This window comes from Palaemon carinicauda, chromosome 39 (assembly GCF_036898095.1).
Source record: "Palaemon carinicauda isolate YSFRI2023 chromosome 39, ASM3689809v2, whole genome shotgun sequence".
NCBI lineage: Eukaryota > Metazoa > Arthropoda > Malacostraca > Decapoda > Palaemonidae > Palaemon > Palaemon carinicauda.
In genome coordinates this window covers 67,735,069-67,754,411 of record NC_090763.1, presented here as the reverse complement: position 1 = coordinate 67,754,411, position 19,343 = coordinate 67,735,069, and the positions used below count along the sequence as shown (strand labels likewise).

Here is a 19,343-nt window from a genome sequence, read left to right as displayed (position 1 = left end):
CAGTTTATATATCTTTCCTACTCGCTATCTTGTGTTTTATGCATTTATGAACATGATAATTGGGGCAAACCACCCGTTGATGAGTTTTTGGACCCCCTTATATAAAGACAATTATGGGGGACCCCAGTGAGAAACCGGGACTTTTTGGGTGGGTAAATGTCATAAATGAGTGATTTGCAGCAATAATAATGGTCAGAAATGCAAAATAAGCATAAGATAACCAGTTGGAAAAATATGGTTCATGAAAGTGGCTGAAAACAGGCCAAAATGTGATTATTTAACAATTTTGAGATTTGTAAAAGGGTACAGAACCTAATTAACCCACCTAACCTAACCAAATAGTTCCCAGGTCCCAACCTTTAGCCAAGGGGCAAGCGCCCTGAACCCCCCTTAACAGGTCACAACCCCTATCTTGGCCTACTAGGGAATGGAGAGACCATTTGTTTGGTAAAATCTGACCTTTCCGACCCAACTGATTGAGCAGAATATCCAACTTCCCTGGAACATACTGGGGTAGCAAGAGAACTCTCAGTGCTTTTTCTACTGCAACAATTGTTTCGATAACCAGAAAAAGGTTCACAAATTTTGTACCCACCTGCTTTAGGGTAATCTCCAAATAAACTGCTAAGACCTTCGATGTTATTTTCTATTCTATCTGAATAAGGACCATGTAAACTTGCCAGTAAAATGTGACAGTGGATATGCATAAGTTTTCCCAGAGAACTCTACTGACATGAAAGATGAATACCATCTGTGATCGCTCCCCAACACCAGTTTGATGCATCAGAGAAAAGACAATCTTGTATGAAAATTTCCCAACTGATTCCTTTGAAAAGTTGAAGAATGTCCACCCACTACTAGAGAATTGACCTCTAATCCTAGCAAAACCTTTACTAGTACTGTACTTTTTTTATCAGAGGAGGAGAGGTGTGGGTGTTTTAGTCCTGTCCCATGATCAATATTAACCTGGGATGTGGGTGTTTTAGTCCTGTCCCATGACTAATATTAACTTGGGGTGTGGGTGTTTTAGTCCTGTCCCATGATCAAGATTAACCTGGGGTGTGGGTGTTTTAGTCCTGTCCCATGATCAAGATTAACCTGGGGTGTGGGTGTTTTAGTCCTGTCCCATGATCAAGATTAACCTGGGGTGTGGGTGTTTTAGTCATGTTCCATGATCAAGATTAACCTGGGATGTGGGTGTTTTAGTCCTGGCCCATGCTCAAGATTAACCTGGGGTGTGGGTGTTTTAGTCCTGTCCCATGATCAAGATTAACCTGGGGTGTGGGTGTTTTAGTCCTGTCCCATGACTAATATTAACTTGGGGTGTGGGTGTTTTAGTCCTGTCCCATGATCAAGATTAACCTGGGGTGTGGGTGTTTTAGTCCTGTCCCATGACTAATATTAACTTGGGGTGTGGGTGTTTTAGTCCTGTCCCATGATCAAGATTAACCTGGGGTGTGGGTGTTTTAGTCCTGTCCCATGATCAAGATTAACCTGGGGTGTGGGTGTTTTAGTCCTGTCCAATGATGAAGATTAACCTAGGGTGTGGGTGTTTTAGTCCTGTCCCATGATCAATATTAACCTGGGATGTGGGTGTTTTAGTCCTGTCCCATGACTAATATTAACTTGGGGTGTCGGTGTTTTAGTCCTGTCCCATGATCAAGATTAACCTGGGGTGTGGGTGTTTTAGTCCTGTCCCATGATCAAGATTAACCTGGGGTGTGGGTGTTTTAGTCATGTTCCATGATCAAGATTAACCTGGGATGTGGGTGTTTTAGTCCTGGCCCATGATCAAGATTAACCTGGGGTGTGGGTGTTTTAGTCCTGTCCCATGATCAAGATTAACCTGGGATGTGGGTGTTTTACTCCTGGCCCATGATCAAGATTAACCTGGGGTGTGGGTGTTTTAGTCCTGTCCCATGATCAAGATTAACCTGGGGTGTGGGTGTTTTAGTCATGTTCCATGATCAAGATTAACCTGGGATGTGGGTGTTTTAGTCATGGCCCATGATCAAGATTAACCTGGGGTGTGGGTGTTTTAGTCATGTTCCATGATCAAGATTAACCTGGGATGTGGGTGTTTTAGTCATGGCCCATGATCAAGATTAACCTAGGGTGTGGGTGTTTTAGTCCTGGCCCATGATCAAGGTTAACCTAGGGTGTGGGTGTTTTACTCCTGGCCCATGATGAAGATTAACCTAGGGTGTGGGTGTTTTAGTCCTGGCCCATGATCAAGATTAACCTAGGGTGTGGGTGTTTTAGTCCTGGCCCATGATCAAGGTTAACCTAGGGTGTTGGTGTTTTAGTCCTGGCCCATGATCAAGATTAACCTAGGGTGTGGGTGTTTTAGTCCTGGCCCATGATCAAGATTAACCTAGGGTGTGGGTGTTTTAGTCCTGGCCCATGATCAAGATTAACCTAGGGTGTGGGTGTTTTAGTCCTGGCCCATGATCAAGGTTAACCTAGGGTGTGGGTGTTTTAGTCCTGGCCCATGATCAAGATTAACCTAGGGTGTGGGTGTTTTAGTCCTGGCCCATGATCAAGGTTAACCTAGGGTGTGGGTGTTTTAGTCCTGGCCCATGATCAAGATTAACCTAGGGTGTGGGTGTTTTAGTCCTGGCCCATGATCAAGATTAACCTAGGGTGTGGGTGTTTTAGTCCTGGCCCATGATGAAGATTAACCTAGGGTGTGGGTGTTTTAGTCCTGGCCCATGATCAAGATTAACCTAGGGTGTGGGTGTTTTAGTCCTGGCCCATGATCAAGATTAACCTAGGGTGTGGGTGTTTTAGTCCTGGCCCATGATCAAGATTAACCTAGAGTGTGGGTGTTTTAGTCCTGGCCCATGATCAAGATTAACCTAGGGTGTGGGGGTTTTAGTCTGGCCCATGATCAAGATTAACCTAGGGTGTGGGTGTTTTAGTCCTGGCCCATGATCAAGATTTATCTGTAAAGGTTTCCTTTGCATCCATCTAAGAGAGACAAACTTTTCAAGGGAAGCTATAGTTCCTAGAAGTGTCATCCATATGTGATGTTCTGAGGAATTTTTGTTCCGAAAACTTCTGAGTCACTCCTGAACTGACTGTATTCTCTTCTTTTTCAGAGAAGCCTGAAAAGGAACTGACGCTAACCTCATCCCCAAATAGATAATAAACTGAGTTGGGTAAGGAACAGAAGTTTGAAAATTGTCAAGAATCACCAATTGACTCAAAAGATTCAAGAAAAGAATTGAAGACTTGTACATCTTTTCCTTGGAAAAGTCAAAGTCCATCACCAACAATGCATCCATATCTAACAGCCTAAGTAATGTACTAGGATTCAAATTTCTACCTCAATTTAAAAGATACTTCTAATTGATAGCAGACAAAGATTAATACTATCAACAACATTAATTTCACCAGTCAGTTTATGGTAGGATAAAATTCTTGGTGACTTATATACAGTAATTCAATATTTCATTGTGGATTGAGTAGTTTGGAAGAGGCCAAGTGTTTGTGAGCATACAAACAGAATGAGCTGGGCTGTCAGTTGTGACATACTGGGCTTTATTGCATATGGGCACAGAACATCTATCAAGGCTGCTCTTCTTCCTTAGAAGAAGTTTTTTTTTTTCTTTGAACATCTTGTGGCAAATGATTAATGGCAATGTTGGTTATTCTGAACCGACTGAGACCCCAGGCAGAAGAGATCATTGCCGAAGAACAAGCTGGGTTTAGAAGAGGAAGGAGCACAACAGAACAGATTTTCAATCTTCGAGATCTGTGTGAGAAGTAAAGCCAACACCAGCAAGACATCTTCCACGTGTTCATTGACTACAAAAAGGCATTTGACCGCGTATGGCATGATGCCCTCTGGACCACAATGAACAGGTACAACATGGGACAAAAACTGATACAGATAATCCAACAGCTGTACAAAAAAACAACCAGCGCGGTCCTTGCCCAAGGCAAAATAGGCGAATGGTTCCACACTTCAATAGGTGTCCGCCAAGGCTGCCTTCTGTCACCATCCCTGTTCAACATCTTCCTTGAACAAATTATGACAGATGCATTCGAAGATCAGGTGAGCACAGTTAGCATCGGAGGACGAACAATCAACAACCTTCGGTTTGCTGATGTATGATATTGATGGCCTGGCAGGGAACGAAGATGAGCTGGTCAACCTCGTGAAACGTCTGGATGAAACATCAACCAGATACGGAATGGAAATCAGTGCTGAAAAAACAAAGTTAATGAGAAACAGCGACGAACCAATCAAAGCAAAAATCGTGGTCGGTGGTCAACAACTTGAAACAGTCAACAATTCAAGTACCTTGGTGCAATCATCAGCCAAGAAGGATCCAAACCAGAAGTCCATGCAAGAATCGCGCAAACAACAGTGGCGCTAACAAAACTGAATCCAATCTGGAAAAACAAAATAATCGCTGTCAAATCCAAATTGAGACTATTGCATGCCCTAGTCATTTCCATCCTTCTGTATGCTTGTGAATCCTGGACACTGACGGCAGAGCTACAGAGAAAGATCCAAGCTGTAGAAATGAGATGCTTCAGACGAGTGCTTGGCATCTCGTACATTGAGCATGTCACAAATGAAGAAGTCAACAGAAGAGTGAGACAACACTTAGGATGCTATGAAGATCTGCTGTCCACAGTGAAGAGGAGAAAACTAAAATGGTATGGCCACACAACAAGATCAAGCGGCCTGTCCAAGACAATTCTCCAGGGAGCAGTTCAGGGGAAGAGGAGAAGAGGGCGGCAGAGAAAGAGGTGGACCGACAACATTGCCGAATGGACAGGAAAAACCTTCGCCCAGACCCAGGCACTCGCACACAACCGTGACAAGTGGAGGCTCCTATTGCGGTGTTCCACCATGCAGCGCCCCTACGATCCTGGTGGATTATGGGATCGGTAATGGTTATTAAAACATTTTTTTACAGTATTTCTCTTCTTATTACTCTATATAATATGAGAGAGAGAGAGAGAGAGAGAGAGAGAGAGAGAGAGAGAGAGAGAGAGAGAGAGAGAGAGAGAGAGAGAGAGAGAGAGAGAGAGAGAGTGTGTGTGTGTGTGTGTTTTCATTATAACACAATGTACACTGCATCAGGATTTTCTATACAGTATTAGTGATTAATCTAGTTCAAAAGAAATTCATACAGCCACTTTCACATAATATTTTATACAAAATAACCTATAATGTTGACTGCGATCCAAAATAATAACCCACAAATCAACTCAGAATCTTATTTTTCTCAAATAATAAAGACAATACTCAATCCATGTGAATACTCCATTGCAAGAAGCTAAAAAATCATACTAACAAATACCCTCTATAATTGTTTACCGAAGTATATTGCTGCAATGTTAACTGCTGAACAGGAGTAGAACGTAGACGAACAAACTCTTGTTCCGATAGTTCGAGGCGGGACAAGGATGATTTTATCTCGTCTTGCCGGAGCATCAACCTGAAAAAAGGTTTGGCAATGAAGCATTTACTGAAAGATTAATATAAGAAGGGTTGTGGGATAACATGACCTAATTACATTGTGAATGAAGAATTATATCTCTTTATCAGATTATATACAGAGCTTAACAGCTACAATAATTCACTGTAACCACAGCAATGATTAACAAGAGGTCATTTATATTATGCCCAACATGTTGGGAACTGTTCCATGTCTGATTCACTAGCATGAAATATTGTATTTTAACCACTGAACAAAAGATTTACAATACATGAAAAATGCAGCTTATATCATGTATTAAAATGTTATTTTGATAATAAAATAAATTTTTGAATATACTTACCCGGTGATTATATAGCTGCAACTCTGTTGCCCGACAGACAACTCTACGGTAAAAACTCGCCAGCGATCGCTACACAGGTTGCGGGTGTGCCCAACAGCGCCATCTGTCGTCCAGATACCCAGTACTCAATGTAAACAAAGACTCAATTTTCTCCTCGTCCCACTGCGTCTCTATTGGGGAGGAAGGGAGGGTCCTTTAATTTATAATCACCGGGTAAGTATATTCAAAAATTTATTTTATTATCAAAATAACATTTTTCAATATTTAACTTAGCCGGTGATTATATAGCTGATTCACACCCAGGGGGGTGGGTAGAGACCAGCAATATATGTTTACACTTTTATGAGCTAAGAGTTTTTATTTCATTTTAGAAGTTATCAAAATAACAAAAACAAAATAAATAGGCACCTGGTAAGGAAGTCGACTTGAACAATTACTCTGCCTTTTAAGTACGTCTTCCTTACGGAGCCTCGCGATCCTCTTAGGATGCTGATCGACCCCTAGGATCTGAAGTATCAAGGGTTGCAACCCATACAACAGGACCTCATCAAAACCCCTAATCTAGGCGCTCTCAAGAAATGACTTTGACCACCCGCCAAATCAACCAGGATGCGAAAGGCTTCTTAGCCTTCCGGACAACCCAAAAAACAACAATAAAAACATTTCAAGAGAAAGATTAAAAGGGTATGGAATTAGGGAATTATAGTGGTTGAGCCCTCACCCACTACTGCACTCGCTGCTACGAATGGTCCCAGTGTGTAGCAGTTCTTGTAAAGAGACTGGACATCTTTCAAGTAAAATGACACGAACACTGACTTGCTTCTCCAATAGGTTGCGTCCATTATACTTTGCAGAGATATATTTTGCTTAAAGGCCACGGAAGTTGTTACAGCTCTAACTTCGTGCGTCTTCACCTTAAGCAAAGTTCGGTCTTCCTCACTCAGATGTGAATGAGCTTCTCGTATTAACAATCTGATAAAGTCTGACAAAGCATTCTTTGACAAAGGCAAGGATGGTTTCTTAACTGAACACCATAAAGCTTCAGATTGGCCTTGTAAAGGTTTAGTACGCTTTAAATAGAACTTAAGAGCTCTAACAGGGCATAAGACTCTTTCTAGTTCATTGCCTACGATCTCCGATAAGCTGGGGATATCGAAAGATTTAGGCCAAGGCCGAGAAGGCAGCTCATTTTTGGCTAGAAAACCAAGTTGTAGCGAACAAGTGGCTTTTTCTGATGAAAAACCTATGTTCTTGCTGAAGGCATGAATCTCACTGACTCTTTTAGCCGAGGCTAAGCATACCAGGAAAAGAGTCTTAAGAGTGAGATCTTTCAGGGAGGCTGATTGTAACGGCTCCAACCTGTCTGACATGAAGAATCTTAGTACCACGTCTAAATTCCATCCAGGGGTAGCCAAACGACGCTCCTTGGTGGTCTCAAAAGACTTAAGGAGGTCTTGCAGATCTTTATGTTTGGAAAGATCTAAGCCTCTATGCCGGAAGACCGATGCCAACATGCTTCTGTAGCCCTTGATAGTGGGAGCTGAAAGGGATCGTCCTTTTCTCAGGTATAAGAGAAAAACAGCTATTTGAGCTATAGAGGTACTGGTCGAGGATACAGAAACTGACTTGCACCAGTCTCGGAAGACTTCCCACTTCGATTGGTAGACTCTAATGGAAGAAGCTCTCCTTGCTCTAGCAATCGCACTGGCTGCTTCCTTCGAAAAGCCTCTAGCTCTCGAGAGTCTTTCGATAGTCTGAAGGCAGTCAGACGAAGAGCGTGGAGGCTTTGGAGTACCTTCTTTACGTGTGGCTGACGTAGAAGGTCTACACTTAGAGGAAGACTACTGGGAACGTCTACTAACCATCGAAGTATCTCGGTGAACCATTCTCTCGCGGGCCAGAGGGAAGCAACTAACGTCAACCTTGTCCCTTCGTGAGAGGCGAACTTCTGCAGTACCTTGTTGACAATCTTGAACGGTGGGAATGCGTAGAGATCCAGATGTGACCAATCTAGGAGGAAAGCATCTACTGTATATGTATTGCTGCTGGGTCCGGGACTGGAGAGCAATAGATTGGAAGCCTCTTGGTCAGCGAGGTTGCAAAGAGATCTATGGATGGTTTTACCCCAAGTGGCCCAAAGTCTCTTGCACACATCCTTGTGGAGGGTCCATTCGGTTGGAATTACTTGCCCTTTCCGACTGAGACAATCTGCTATGACTTTCAAGTCGCCTTGGATGAACCTCGTTACTAGGGAGATGTCTTGACCTTTTGACCAGATGAGCAGGTCCCTTGCGATCTCGTACAACGTCAGTGAGTGGGTACCTCCTTGTTTGGAGATGTACGCCAAGGCCGTGGTGATGTCCGAGTTAACTTCCACCACTTTGCCTCGAAGGAGAGACTTGAAGCTTTTCAAGGCCAGATGAACTGCCAACAGCTCCTTGCAGTTGATATGCATGCTCCTCTGACTCGAGTTCCACAGTCCTGAGCATTCCCGACCGTCTAGTGTCGCGCCCCAGCCCACGTCCGATGCGTCCGAGAAGAGAACGTGGTTGGGAGTCTGAACAGCCAGGGGAAGACCCTCTCTTAGGTTGATATTGTCCTTCCACCAAGTCAGACAAGACTTTATCTTTTCGGAAACCGGGATCGAGACCGCTTCTAGCGTCTTGTCCTTTTTCCAGTGAAAAGCTAGATGGTATTGAAGAGGACGGAGGTGTAGTCTTCCTAGTGACACAAATTGTTCCACGGATGACAGCGTCCCTACCAGACTCATCCACAGCCTGACTGAGCAGCGTTCCTTCTTCAGCATCTTCTGGATGGATAGCAGGGCTTGATCTATTCTGGGGGCTGATCGTCTTGTTGTTCAGCAACGTCCTCATCAGAGGGTTCCTCATCCGAAAACTGATGAGGAAACGGCAACGGAGTGGGCAACGTCTGGCTCGCTGAGTCCGGTCGCACTGGTGGATGCGTGACGGAGCCGGACGCAACATCATGGAACTGCTGCACAGTCTGTGAACTGTCAACAACCATGGGTGCGCGAGGAAGCACAGCGTCAACCCGAGACTGTCTAGACCGTCTGGGTTGTGCAGTCAACACCCTACCGGGTTGCTGAGGTTGACGCACTGCGTCAAAACGAGTCACCTCTGCTGGTTGTTGAACGTCCTGAACGTCAACAACCACCTCCGAGCGTCGCTTAACGTCAACGTGCGGCTGGCAACCCACACTGGGTCGCATCGATGGAGGAACCACCTCAACTGGCAGACGCGAGTAGGTTACCTCAGCGTCAACAGGGCGCACAACCGACCGGTTGGAAGGTTGTTGGCCAGAAGGTTCGGTAGCAACCTTCTCCGCATTAAAGTCCTCTATCAAGGACGCAAGCTTGGACTGCATGTCTTGCAGCAAAGCCCATTTAGGGTCTACGGGAGCAGGTGTGGCAACAGACGGGGTTAGCGACTGAGGCGGTACCGCTTACCATCCCTGAAAGCCTTGTTATGCATGACATAATTGTACAGCAAAACTTCAAAGGCTCGAAAACAGCTGTGAAGTTGACCTGTAAACAACTTGGAGCGTCTCCTGGCCAGGCGCCAGGGAGAGTCTACGAGAATTGAGAAGTCTATCTGGGCAGAGGCATGAACTCCCAAGCCGAGAACTTCTCTCGTGTCATATCAGACTCTCGCTGTATAAACCAGTTTAAAAGAAGGGAAAGCAAAGGCTGTATCCCCCAAACTCCTCCTGGTGAAAAACCAGTCGCCTAGCCAACGTAAAGCTCTCTAGGAGAGCGAGAGAGCACTAGCTTAAAAACAACGGCTTCGAAGTAGCTAGGCCTAGTGTAAGCTCTGACGTTAAGGCGAACGAGGAGCAGCAGTTACAAAAAGATCCGGACAAAGATCCTTAAAAAAATCATCATGATTTAATTAAAGTCCATAGGAGGCTAAGCAGCTTTAGGCTCCTCTCCATCTGACAGAGTCCTCAAGGGAATATCAGTAGGAGGGGGAACAGCAACTTCCTCATCTACAGGAACCTTGTCCGATAAAAGCTGAGTCTCAAGCAAGGGAGAGACCTACCGTGGTGGCAATGCTTTACAAGCAGAGTCCACACTCACTGGTGCATTAGTAGCGGACCAGAACGCAACGTCATGTAACTGCTTGACAGTCTGTGAACTGTCAACAACTGAACTGTCAACCACAACAGGTGCGTGAGGACGCACAGCGTCCACTCGAGACTGCTTTGACTGCCTAGACTGAGCAGTCAAAACAACTCTAGAATGCGGAGGTTGACGCACAGCGTCAAAACAAGTCAACTCCGATTGTTAGTGAACGTCTTGAACGTCAACAGGAGCATCAGCAAGTGGCCTAACGTCCAAATGCGGCTGAAAAACCACACGAGACCGCATCGAGTGTGGTTCTAAACAACCTGACTGACGTGACTAAGCTACGCCAACGTCAACAGTAAGCACAAAGGAACGTTAGGTTGGCTGAAAGCCAGGATATCGATGAGATAAACGGCTAGACTCAATGGACTAATCGGCAGAATAGTCTTCCATAAGGGAGGCAAGCATATACTGCATGTCTTGCCATACAACCCATTAAGGATCAACGGAAATGGTTGTGGTAAGAGACGAGGGTAACGTCTGTGACCGCAACACTTTGCCAACAAAAAAAAAAGACTCTCGGAGTCTGTGTTACGCTTTTGTTAGGCGGCGAGCAGTTATCCGATGACTGCATAGGGTCAGAGCTGTCCTAATGGTTGTAACCAGGACGCTGGACCTGTCCTGAAAGGACTGACTTTCGCTTAAGGGCTTCGAAACCTTGTGACAGGTTTCTTATGCGAAAAGCCTTCGGATGATGAGGAGAAACAACGTCTCTCTCGTCTTATGGTAGGGGAGATCTTGGTAAGATACACCCGATACCATAGAGGGAAAACGTCTGTTCGTTGATCAAGGCCTCTCGAACCCATAAGTCGTTTGACATTACTTCTCCCCTGGGCTTGGGAGCATGCAAGAGGTCCCGGACTAGGTGAACGACAGGCACGAACAGACGAACCCTCGGACGCAACACTGTAACACTTAGCGCATATCACTTTATCACTTCGATTTTCTGTTTTGCACTTATTTCACTGAAATCGAAACTTTTACTGATTTCTACCTGAAACACGCAATTCTACCCTTCATTAAAAGGTAGTAATTGCGAAATCAGTCGTATAATGCAAGCTCATTAATACCAGCAAAAAACAGACAACATATTTTAAGATAAAAAAATCAGTGGCTGGGAAAGAGACTAAACACTAGTTCATATAACTACGTTTTCAAACTCTCACCGCACATAGCCTGGGGACGAGAATAAAAAACTAAAAACGTTTTATCCTTCCTCCCTGTACAGCGACTAGGGACGAGAGTAACTCGAGAACAACGTTACCCGCTTGAACGGAACGTTTTCTCTCCTCTCTCTCCCTCCGTCTCTATCTCTCTCTCTCTTACTCTCTTGATTTCGCACCTAAGAGAAGAGCCCAATTATATTTCGTCAAAAAAACATGTTATTTGACTAAAGGAAAAAACTGAAAGGTTTTTCAAATAAAAAGTTCCTTTAAAATAGAATTTAAAACATTTAAGCTAAGAAAGAATGAACAAAACGTCAGAATCGATTTACTCTTACTACAAAGTGAAACCGTGATACACTCTCTCTCTATCGTAACGATAGAGCGCATGTTGAACGTCCTGAATGTCAACAACTGCGTAGCATAAATAAACTAAACGTTAGTTCATCTTTGAAAACAGTACGAAGACTATCAAAGAAATTCTTTCATAAAATATTACATTTAAAAAGTTTTAAATCCTTAGCTCTTTAAAAGCTAATTACGATATAAAGGGCTCAACGTTGATTAACTTCGGTTTCCAAGTTAGGACCGCCTACTCTCAGGAAAGGTCTATATAAACAAAACATTAAAATTATTTTTATATGTTTATAATAAATGGAAAGTTAATCGAAGAGGCCTAATAAAGGCGGAGAGATATAAAATATATAGAGGAAAATCTATAACGTGATAAGATAATTACTAAAAGCCTAAACACACTTCCGTCTAAGGGAAGGGTCGGCCATTTAAAAGTGAAAGAAAGTCCATACTCTCTTTGTCACCATAATTAAATCTATCCAAAACGAGTTCAAGATTTAAGATGAAGATAAAACACCTGCATAGTGAAAGCTCAAAACTAGAATAAAGTACTTCACCAATTAGTTGTGAAAAAAAAACTCCAGTTTAGCAACAGCGAGTAAGTACGTCTTGTCGATAGCTCGACAGAGAGAAAATTGAGTCTTTGTTTACATTGAGTACTGGGTATCTGGACGACAGATGGCGCTGTTGGGCACACCCGCAACCTGTGTAGCGATCGCTGGCGAGTTTTTACCGTAGAGTTGTCTGTCGGGCAACAGAGTTGCAGCTATATAATCACCGGCTAAGTTAAATATTGAAAATTGGATAATAACTTACTCCAAAATTCCTAAAAAAAAAAAAAAGTTTTTTTATACTAATTTGAGTACAGTACTGTAATCAAATATAGATCTACACTTTAGCTTAAAATTTTGTATTCTACATATATTATATTTTTCTTGAGGAGTGCTGGAAAGATTACTATAGACCAAATGTTTGGCAAATTAATAGAAATATACCATCCTCGTGATTTATTATTGTTTTAACAAATATATGAATTACAGCATACTCAACACAAGATTATAATTAAATTACTAAATGTTAGGCATAAGCTGGTAACCACATACTGTACTATAAACCAAAGTAATAAGTCAACTAATTGCTCTATGAGAATCTGCAATTTAACGGACATTTGACGTGCCTCACTTTGGCCTAAATAATTCCTAATCCACTGATGGTGTGTGTTAACTTTATCCTTAATGAGGTTTGCACCCCTCCCAGGGAATGACTGCTCACAAGTTTGCAACCAAGTTATAAAAAAGTGGTACCTCTACATACGAATGTCCCAATATACGAATTTTCATACATACGAAGTAAAATTCGACCAAATTTCTGCCTCGACATCCGAAGTGTTGCTCCAACATACGAAGTAAACATTACGCAATTGAGCGTCGAGTGCTCAGTTCTCTGTTCTTGTGTGCATCGTGTGGTTGTCCTCTGTTTGGTCTGTTATTAACAGTGCTTATTTTCTTCCTTTTCTCACATTTCCTTTTTGATTTTACCTATAATCATGGTGCCTAAGAAGCTAAGTTTCAGTACAGGAAGAAGGCAATTCTTTCATTAGAATTGAAGCAAGAAATTATAGAAAAACATGAGAGCAGTGTGCATGTGAGTGATACTGTATGGCTAAACAATATGGCCGGAATAGGCCTATGATCTAGAGGATCATCAAGCTGAAGGCAGCCATTAAAGCAAATAACCATTGAAGGGGATCACCATTATTACAAGACATCGTAGCAATACCCTGGAAGAGATAGAACGCCTTTTGTTGATAGGGATAAAGGACAAAGAGATTGTTGGCAACGATCATTTGTGAGAAGGGCCAGCGTGATAAACAGAAAGAAAGAAAAAAGTGAAGCAAACAAAACCAAGATATCATTAACATGGAGTTTTTATGATAAAACAAAGTTTTATGAATACTTACCTGGCAGTTTTATATATATATAGCTGATATCTCTAAATCGGCAGAATTTTTCAAAACGAGGCAACCGCCTTGTGGTGGTTGGGAGGTAGGTGGTAACACCCGTCACAGGGTGGTCCAAGGAATCATTCCCATGTCCAAGACTTCAGTTCATCTATGCCCGACCTGTCTCCTGAGGGGAGGTGGGTGGGCCTTCGAATATATATATAACTGCCAGGTAAGTATTCATAAAACTTTGTTTTATCATAAAAACTCCACTTTTATGAATAGAATTTACCTGGCAGTTATATATATATAGCTGATTCACACATTTGGAGGAGGGAAACAGACAGTAAACATCGTTGGGGAAACAACAAAAGAGTTGTAGGAGATAAAAACACCTTGATTCCTTGCCTGCTAAGGTAGCTGATTTCAAAGGTACAGCCTCTAGAGTGGCTTTCCCTTAGGAGTGTTTATCCAGGAGTAAGCCTGCAATGCTGCAAAAAACTCAATCGAGTCTGTCAAAGGGATAAGACCAACAACTTGACTAGACTTCAGAAACTACCTTCGCCCCATATAATAAAAACTGCAACCTTACTAAAACTAACCACCTAACCCTGCAACATAGACATAAACTATCTATCTACACTGAGGGAACCGCACCACAAGACGAAGTCCTCAGACTATCATAAAAACACAAACCCTCATACATGCATATAAACTAAGGTTGAGTGGGGTTATTAACTCCTTTGCCTAATACAGAAACCGCAGCTATGTATGGGCCCAAGGTATAGCACTTGGCAAAGTCTACTCTCACCTCTCTAAGTTAATGAGAAGCGAAGACAGAGTTGCTCCTCCAGAAAATTGCATCCATGAATAGCCTAAATAACATATATTCCTGATATGCCAGAGAGGTAACAATGGCTCTCACTTCGTGAGCCCATAATTTCAACAGGGCGAAGTGTTCCTCCTCACATAAGAGGTGGGCTTCCCTAATTTTCTCCCTCAGGAAAAAGGACAAAGCATTCTTAGACAGGGGTTTTTGGCGGATCTTTCACTGAACACCATAACAAGTTGGATGCACAGCTCACGTTCATAGTGTGAGCCCAAAAAAAAAACTTTGAGGGACCTAACTGGGCAGAGGAGTCTTTCCTTCTCTCGACCTACTAGGTTCGTGAGGTTAATGACATTAAACGTCGTAGGACAGGGTTACGAAGGGTTCTCGCTCTTTACGAGAAAGATGAACCTTAAGGCACAAACTGCCCTATCCTAATTGAAGCTCACCCTCTTCCCAATCGCCTGGACTTCGCTGACCTTATGGCATTCGCTAGAGTCATAAGGAAGAGGGTTTTCTTTGTTACAACTCGAAGAGAGGCTAGCGAGATAGGTTCAAATTTCTTGGAGTACAGAAACTTAAACACCACATCCAGGTTTAAGAGTACCTATTACGTCGTCTGAAAAGACCCAATGAGGTCCTGCAAATCTTTATTTTGGGACAACTCTAGGCCTCTATGCCTAAAGACGGCCGAGAGCATACTGCTGTATCCATTGATGGTAGATACAGCCAGCTTTAGCATCCTGTCTGAGGTACAAGAAGAAGTCTGCAATCTGGCTCAGAGAGGTAGTGGATGAGGAAAACTTGTGCCGCCTGCACCAAGCTCTAAAGGTCTCCCATCTAGATTGGTAGACTCTTTGTGAAGAGATCCTCCTTGCTCTGGCGATAGATTTCGTCGCTTGTGCCGAAAAGCTTCGAGATCTGACAAGCTTCTAGTCAGTCTGAAGGAAGTCAGTTGAGAGCAAGGGGGGTTAGATGATACCTCTCGAAGTGGGGCTGTTTGAGAAGATCTGGACTTGCCGAAGTCTTCTTGGGAAGTCCATCAACATGCCCATCACTTCCGAAAACCATTCCCTAGCAGGCCAGAATGGAGCCGCTAGGATCATTCGCCCCGAATCGAGGAGAGCAAATTTCCTGAAGACCAAATTGATGATCTCGAACGGGGGCAACGCAAACATGTCTAAACCCGTCCAATCCACTCTAGGCCTCTACAGGGACGCTCTGATTTCTCTAGAGTGCAGTATTCTGCTACATTAAGCAAAAGTTACGTGAACATAAGAGGGGCGGAGCTGAGACCAAAACACACGGCCCGAAACTGACCCATTTTACACCCGTTCTTTCTTGTAAACAAACCTCAGATAAAGTTTGATTGCATAGCCTGCCACTTAAATTCCTCTCTAGAACTGGGACAGAGAATCGTTGTAGCTAAAAACTAAAGGAGGTTTCCCTATAAAAGGAAAAAGTAATCCTCCTTCAGAAGAAGTACTGACCAAAGGTCTGCTCCCCTCTTCTCCAAAGATTTTGATGTCTCCATGGAGAACTTTGACTTCTGAACGAAGGCGTAAAGAGCATTTACGTCCAGGACCGGACAAAAGACTCCCTCTCCCAAAAGAGAGACATTGAAGTTGCAAAGTCGGTTAGGCAGAAAAGTCTTATCGGAGTAACAAACAAAGGAGGATTCACTAGGAAAAAGATTTCGCATCCATCCTTAGTAAAAACACGGACAAAAGGTCTGCTCCTCTACACTCCCAGGCTCGCCAGAAGTAGCAAAATCTGGCTCCTACTGTTGTTAGTTCGGTTAGAGAAAAAGCATGCAGAAAATTTCTTGCTGATTAAGACACCAAAACCTGTCTTTGACCAACTCTTGAGGGAGAAGAGAGAAAGAAAAAAGAAGAACATACCTTAATTATGACCTCTGATTTCAAAATTATCCAGCCTCATTGCCTGTATTCCCTAAGAGACTCAGCAAACCACCAAGGGGGCCGTAAAAAATCTCTGTGGGGCTGCCACAAGGTCTTCGACCTAAATGTGGCTAGACCTCCACCCTTGCTATCCTGGCCTATCTGATAAGGAAGCTGGCATCAAAGGCTTCTGTTTTAAGAAATAAAAATTAATATATTCTTAAAGCTCCATTAATGACCACGTGAAAACTCAGAGGGTGGGGAACATGGAGCAACAGAACTTAGGATCTTCTCTTTCTGTTAACCTCAAATAATTCAACAGGAGAAAAGTGATCACTAAAGTCATCCTTGACAAAGATCTTATAAGACGTGGCGTCGCCCTGAAAGAACAATGCGGCGATCGTCCTATCATCCTGAAAAACGAGGCTGCAGTCGCTCCGAAAGACGGGGCTACCCTCGTCCCGAAAGACGGGGCTGCCCTCGTCCCGAAAGACGGGGCTGCCCTCGTCCCGAAAGACGGGGCTGCCCTCGTCCCGAAAGACGGGGCTGCCCTCGTCCCGAAAGACGGGGCTGCCCTCGTCCCGAAAGACGGGGCTGCCCTCGTCCCGAAAGACGGGGCTGCCCTCGTCCCGAAAGACGGGGCTGCCCTCGTCCCGAAAGACGGGGCTGCCCTCGTCCCGAAAGACGGGGCTGCCCTCGTCCCGAAAGACGGGGCTGCCCTCGTCCCGAAAGACGGGGCTGCCCTCGTCCCGAAAGACGGGGCTGCCCTCGTCCCGAAAGACGGGGCTGCCCTCGTCCCGAAAGACGGGGCTGCCCACGTCCCGAAAGACGGGGCTGCCCTCGTCCCGAAAGACGGGGCTGCCCTCGTCCCGGAAGACGAGGCTGCATTCGCCCCGAAAGACGAGGCTGCACTCGTCCCGAAAGACGGGGCTGCCCACGTCCCGAAAGACGAGGCTGCACTCGCCCTGAAAGACGAGGCTGTACTCATCCTGAAGGACGAGGCTGCATTAGTCTCCTGAAGGACGAGGCTGCATTAGTCCGGAAAGACGAGGCTGCATTCGACCTGAAAGACGAGGCTGCATTCGACCTGAAAGACGAGGCTGCATTCGTCCTGAAAGACGAGTCTGCATTGGCCCTGAAAGACGAGGCTGCATTCCTGAAAGACGAGGCTGCACTCGTCCTGAAGGATGAGGCTGCATTAGTCTCCTGAAGGACGAGGCTGCATTCGACCTGAAAGACGAGGCTGCATTCGCCCTGAAAGACGAGGCTGCATTCGTCCTGAAAGACGAGGCTGCATTCGCCCTGAAAGACGAGGCTGCATTGGCCCTGAAAGACGAGGCTGCATTGGCCCTGAAGGACGAGGCTGCATTCGACCTGAAAGACGAGGCTGCATTCGCCCTGAAAGACGAGGCTGCATTCGCCCTGAAAGATGAGGCTGCATTGGCCCTGAAAGACGAGGCTGCATTCGTCCTGAAAGACGAGGCTGCATTCGCCCTGAAAGACGAGGCAGCATTCGCCCTGAAAGACGAGGCTGCATTCGCCCTGAAAGACGAGGCTGCATTCGCCCTGAAAGACGAGGCAGCATTCGCCCTGAAAGACGAGGCTGCATTCGTCCTGAAAGACGAGGCTGCATTCGCCCTGAAAGACGAGGCTGCATTCGTCCTGAAAGACGAGGCAGCATTCGCCCTGAAAGACGAGGCTGCATTCGCCCTGAAAGACGAGGCAGCATTCGCCCTGAAAGACGAGGCTGCATTCGCCCTGAAAGACGAGGCTGCATTCGCCCTGAAAGACGAGGCTGCATTTGCCCTGAAAGACGAGGCTGCATTCGTCCTGTCTTGAAAGACTTGGCGCCAAGCGTTAAGGCAAAATTATATTCATTATGCCGCTCGGCGCGTTCGGTTCCGACCAGAGGGTTCATAAGGCCAACTGGTGCTCTGGGACAAAAACCGAGTCAATGATGGTTTGTAAGCATTGATATTATCAGCGAATATCTATGACTTATAGTATTGCCATTAAAATCAAAAGTGATGCAATGCGATACTCTAAAAGCAGTGTATGAATCTTAACGTCCAACGCTCTTTGCTTTCCCATGGCAAGGGCGAGCATTCTTGGGAACGTTAACAGGAACGCTCGCGAGGGCGTTTGCTCGTGAGCTAACGCCTCTCGTTTCCTTTCGCCGATCGACATTCCTTCTCCCATGGGCCGGGGAGCTTGGAAGAGGTCTAAGGCTAGGAAAACAACGTCCACTGTGCTGAAAGAATCCAATGCCTAATTTAGCACTGAAACTTGCACTATTAAACTCTTACACAAAAGACCATAATTAGTCCTGCCCGTTGTGAGAGAACTTATTCTTCTGCCACGTGCTTGAATGAGGAAGCAAAATCGTCTCTAGTACTTGCTATATAAACTAACAAAATATTTTTATAAAATATTAAACTGACATTTCCATGATAAAATAAACTTTCAAACATACTTACCCGGTGGTCACAAAAAGAAAAAACAACCAGGCAAGAGTTGCGATTAAAAATAGATGTTGAACACACTCACCCGGTAGTTACATAAAACCACTGGTAAAATTAAATGTCATAAATACCTACCCGGTAGTTACATACAAACGCCGGGAAAGTTATACGTTAAAGATTAAAATGAACAGAAAATGGGAAAACAAATGTAATCCACAATTAATTCAAAGGGTTTTCAAAAACAAGCGAGTTGTAATGATAAAAAGAACAGATATAGCAATAACGTATCTATATATATAAATGTAAACAATAGGAACATATAAATGAAAATACTAAAACTAGAATTCCCATATCGTTGTTGTTGGAGTATTATAGCCAACACTTTAATTCCCATATTGAAAAGAACGCTACCAAGGCATGTTGGGACTGCATCGATAGTAACGAGAACTAACAGCGTAAATTAACCATACGCTAGTTCTATTTAATTTATGAAATTAGATTGATGATTTAAAGAACGAATACTAAATGGACAAATATTTCTTTAAAATTTTACATTAAAAGTAAAAACTTATATAAGTGGAATTCCTCCCATTCTTTACATGAAAAAACAAATAAAGAGAATTTGCAAGTCATACAATGAAGATTAAGTCACACAACTGTGACGTCATAGAGTTGGCGGAACGTATTTCCGTCATCAGGATTAAAAACTTTGCACCTAAAATATAGTGCACAAACAAAACTTA

At 44.0% G+C, this 19,343-nt stretch overlaps 1 protein-coding gene across 2 annotated transcripts in view; it reads right to left on the bottom strand.

Moving 5' to 3' along the window:
- The window catches only part of LOC137631240 (progesterone-induced-blocking factor 1-like), a 113,216-nt gene that overhangs the window by 32,020 nt on the left and 61,853 nt on the right, over positions 1-19,343 (bottom strand). For both annotated transcript variants that reach the window (XM_068363022.1, XM_068363021.1), the window contains one exon: positions 5,339-5,459. In XM_068363022.1, the coding sequence (XP_068219123.1) occupies positions 5,339-5,459 (121 nt within the window). The remainder of the gene's footprint in view (positions 1-5,338; positions 5,460-19,343) is intronic.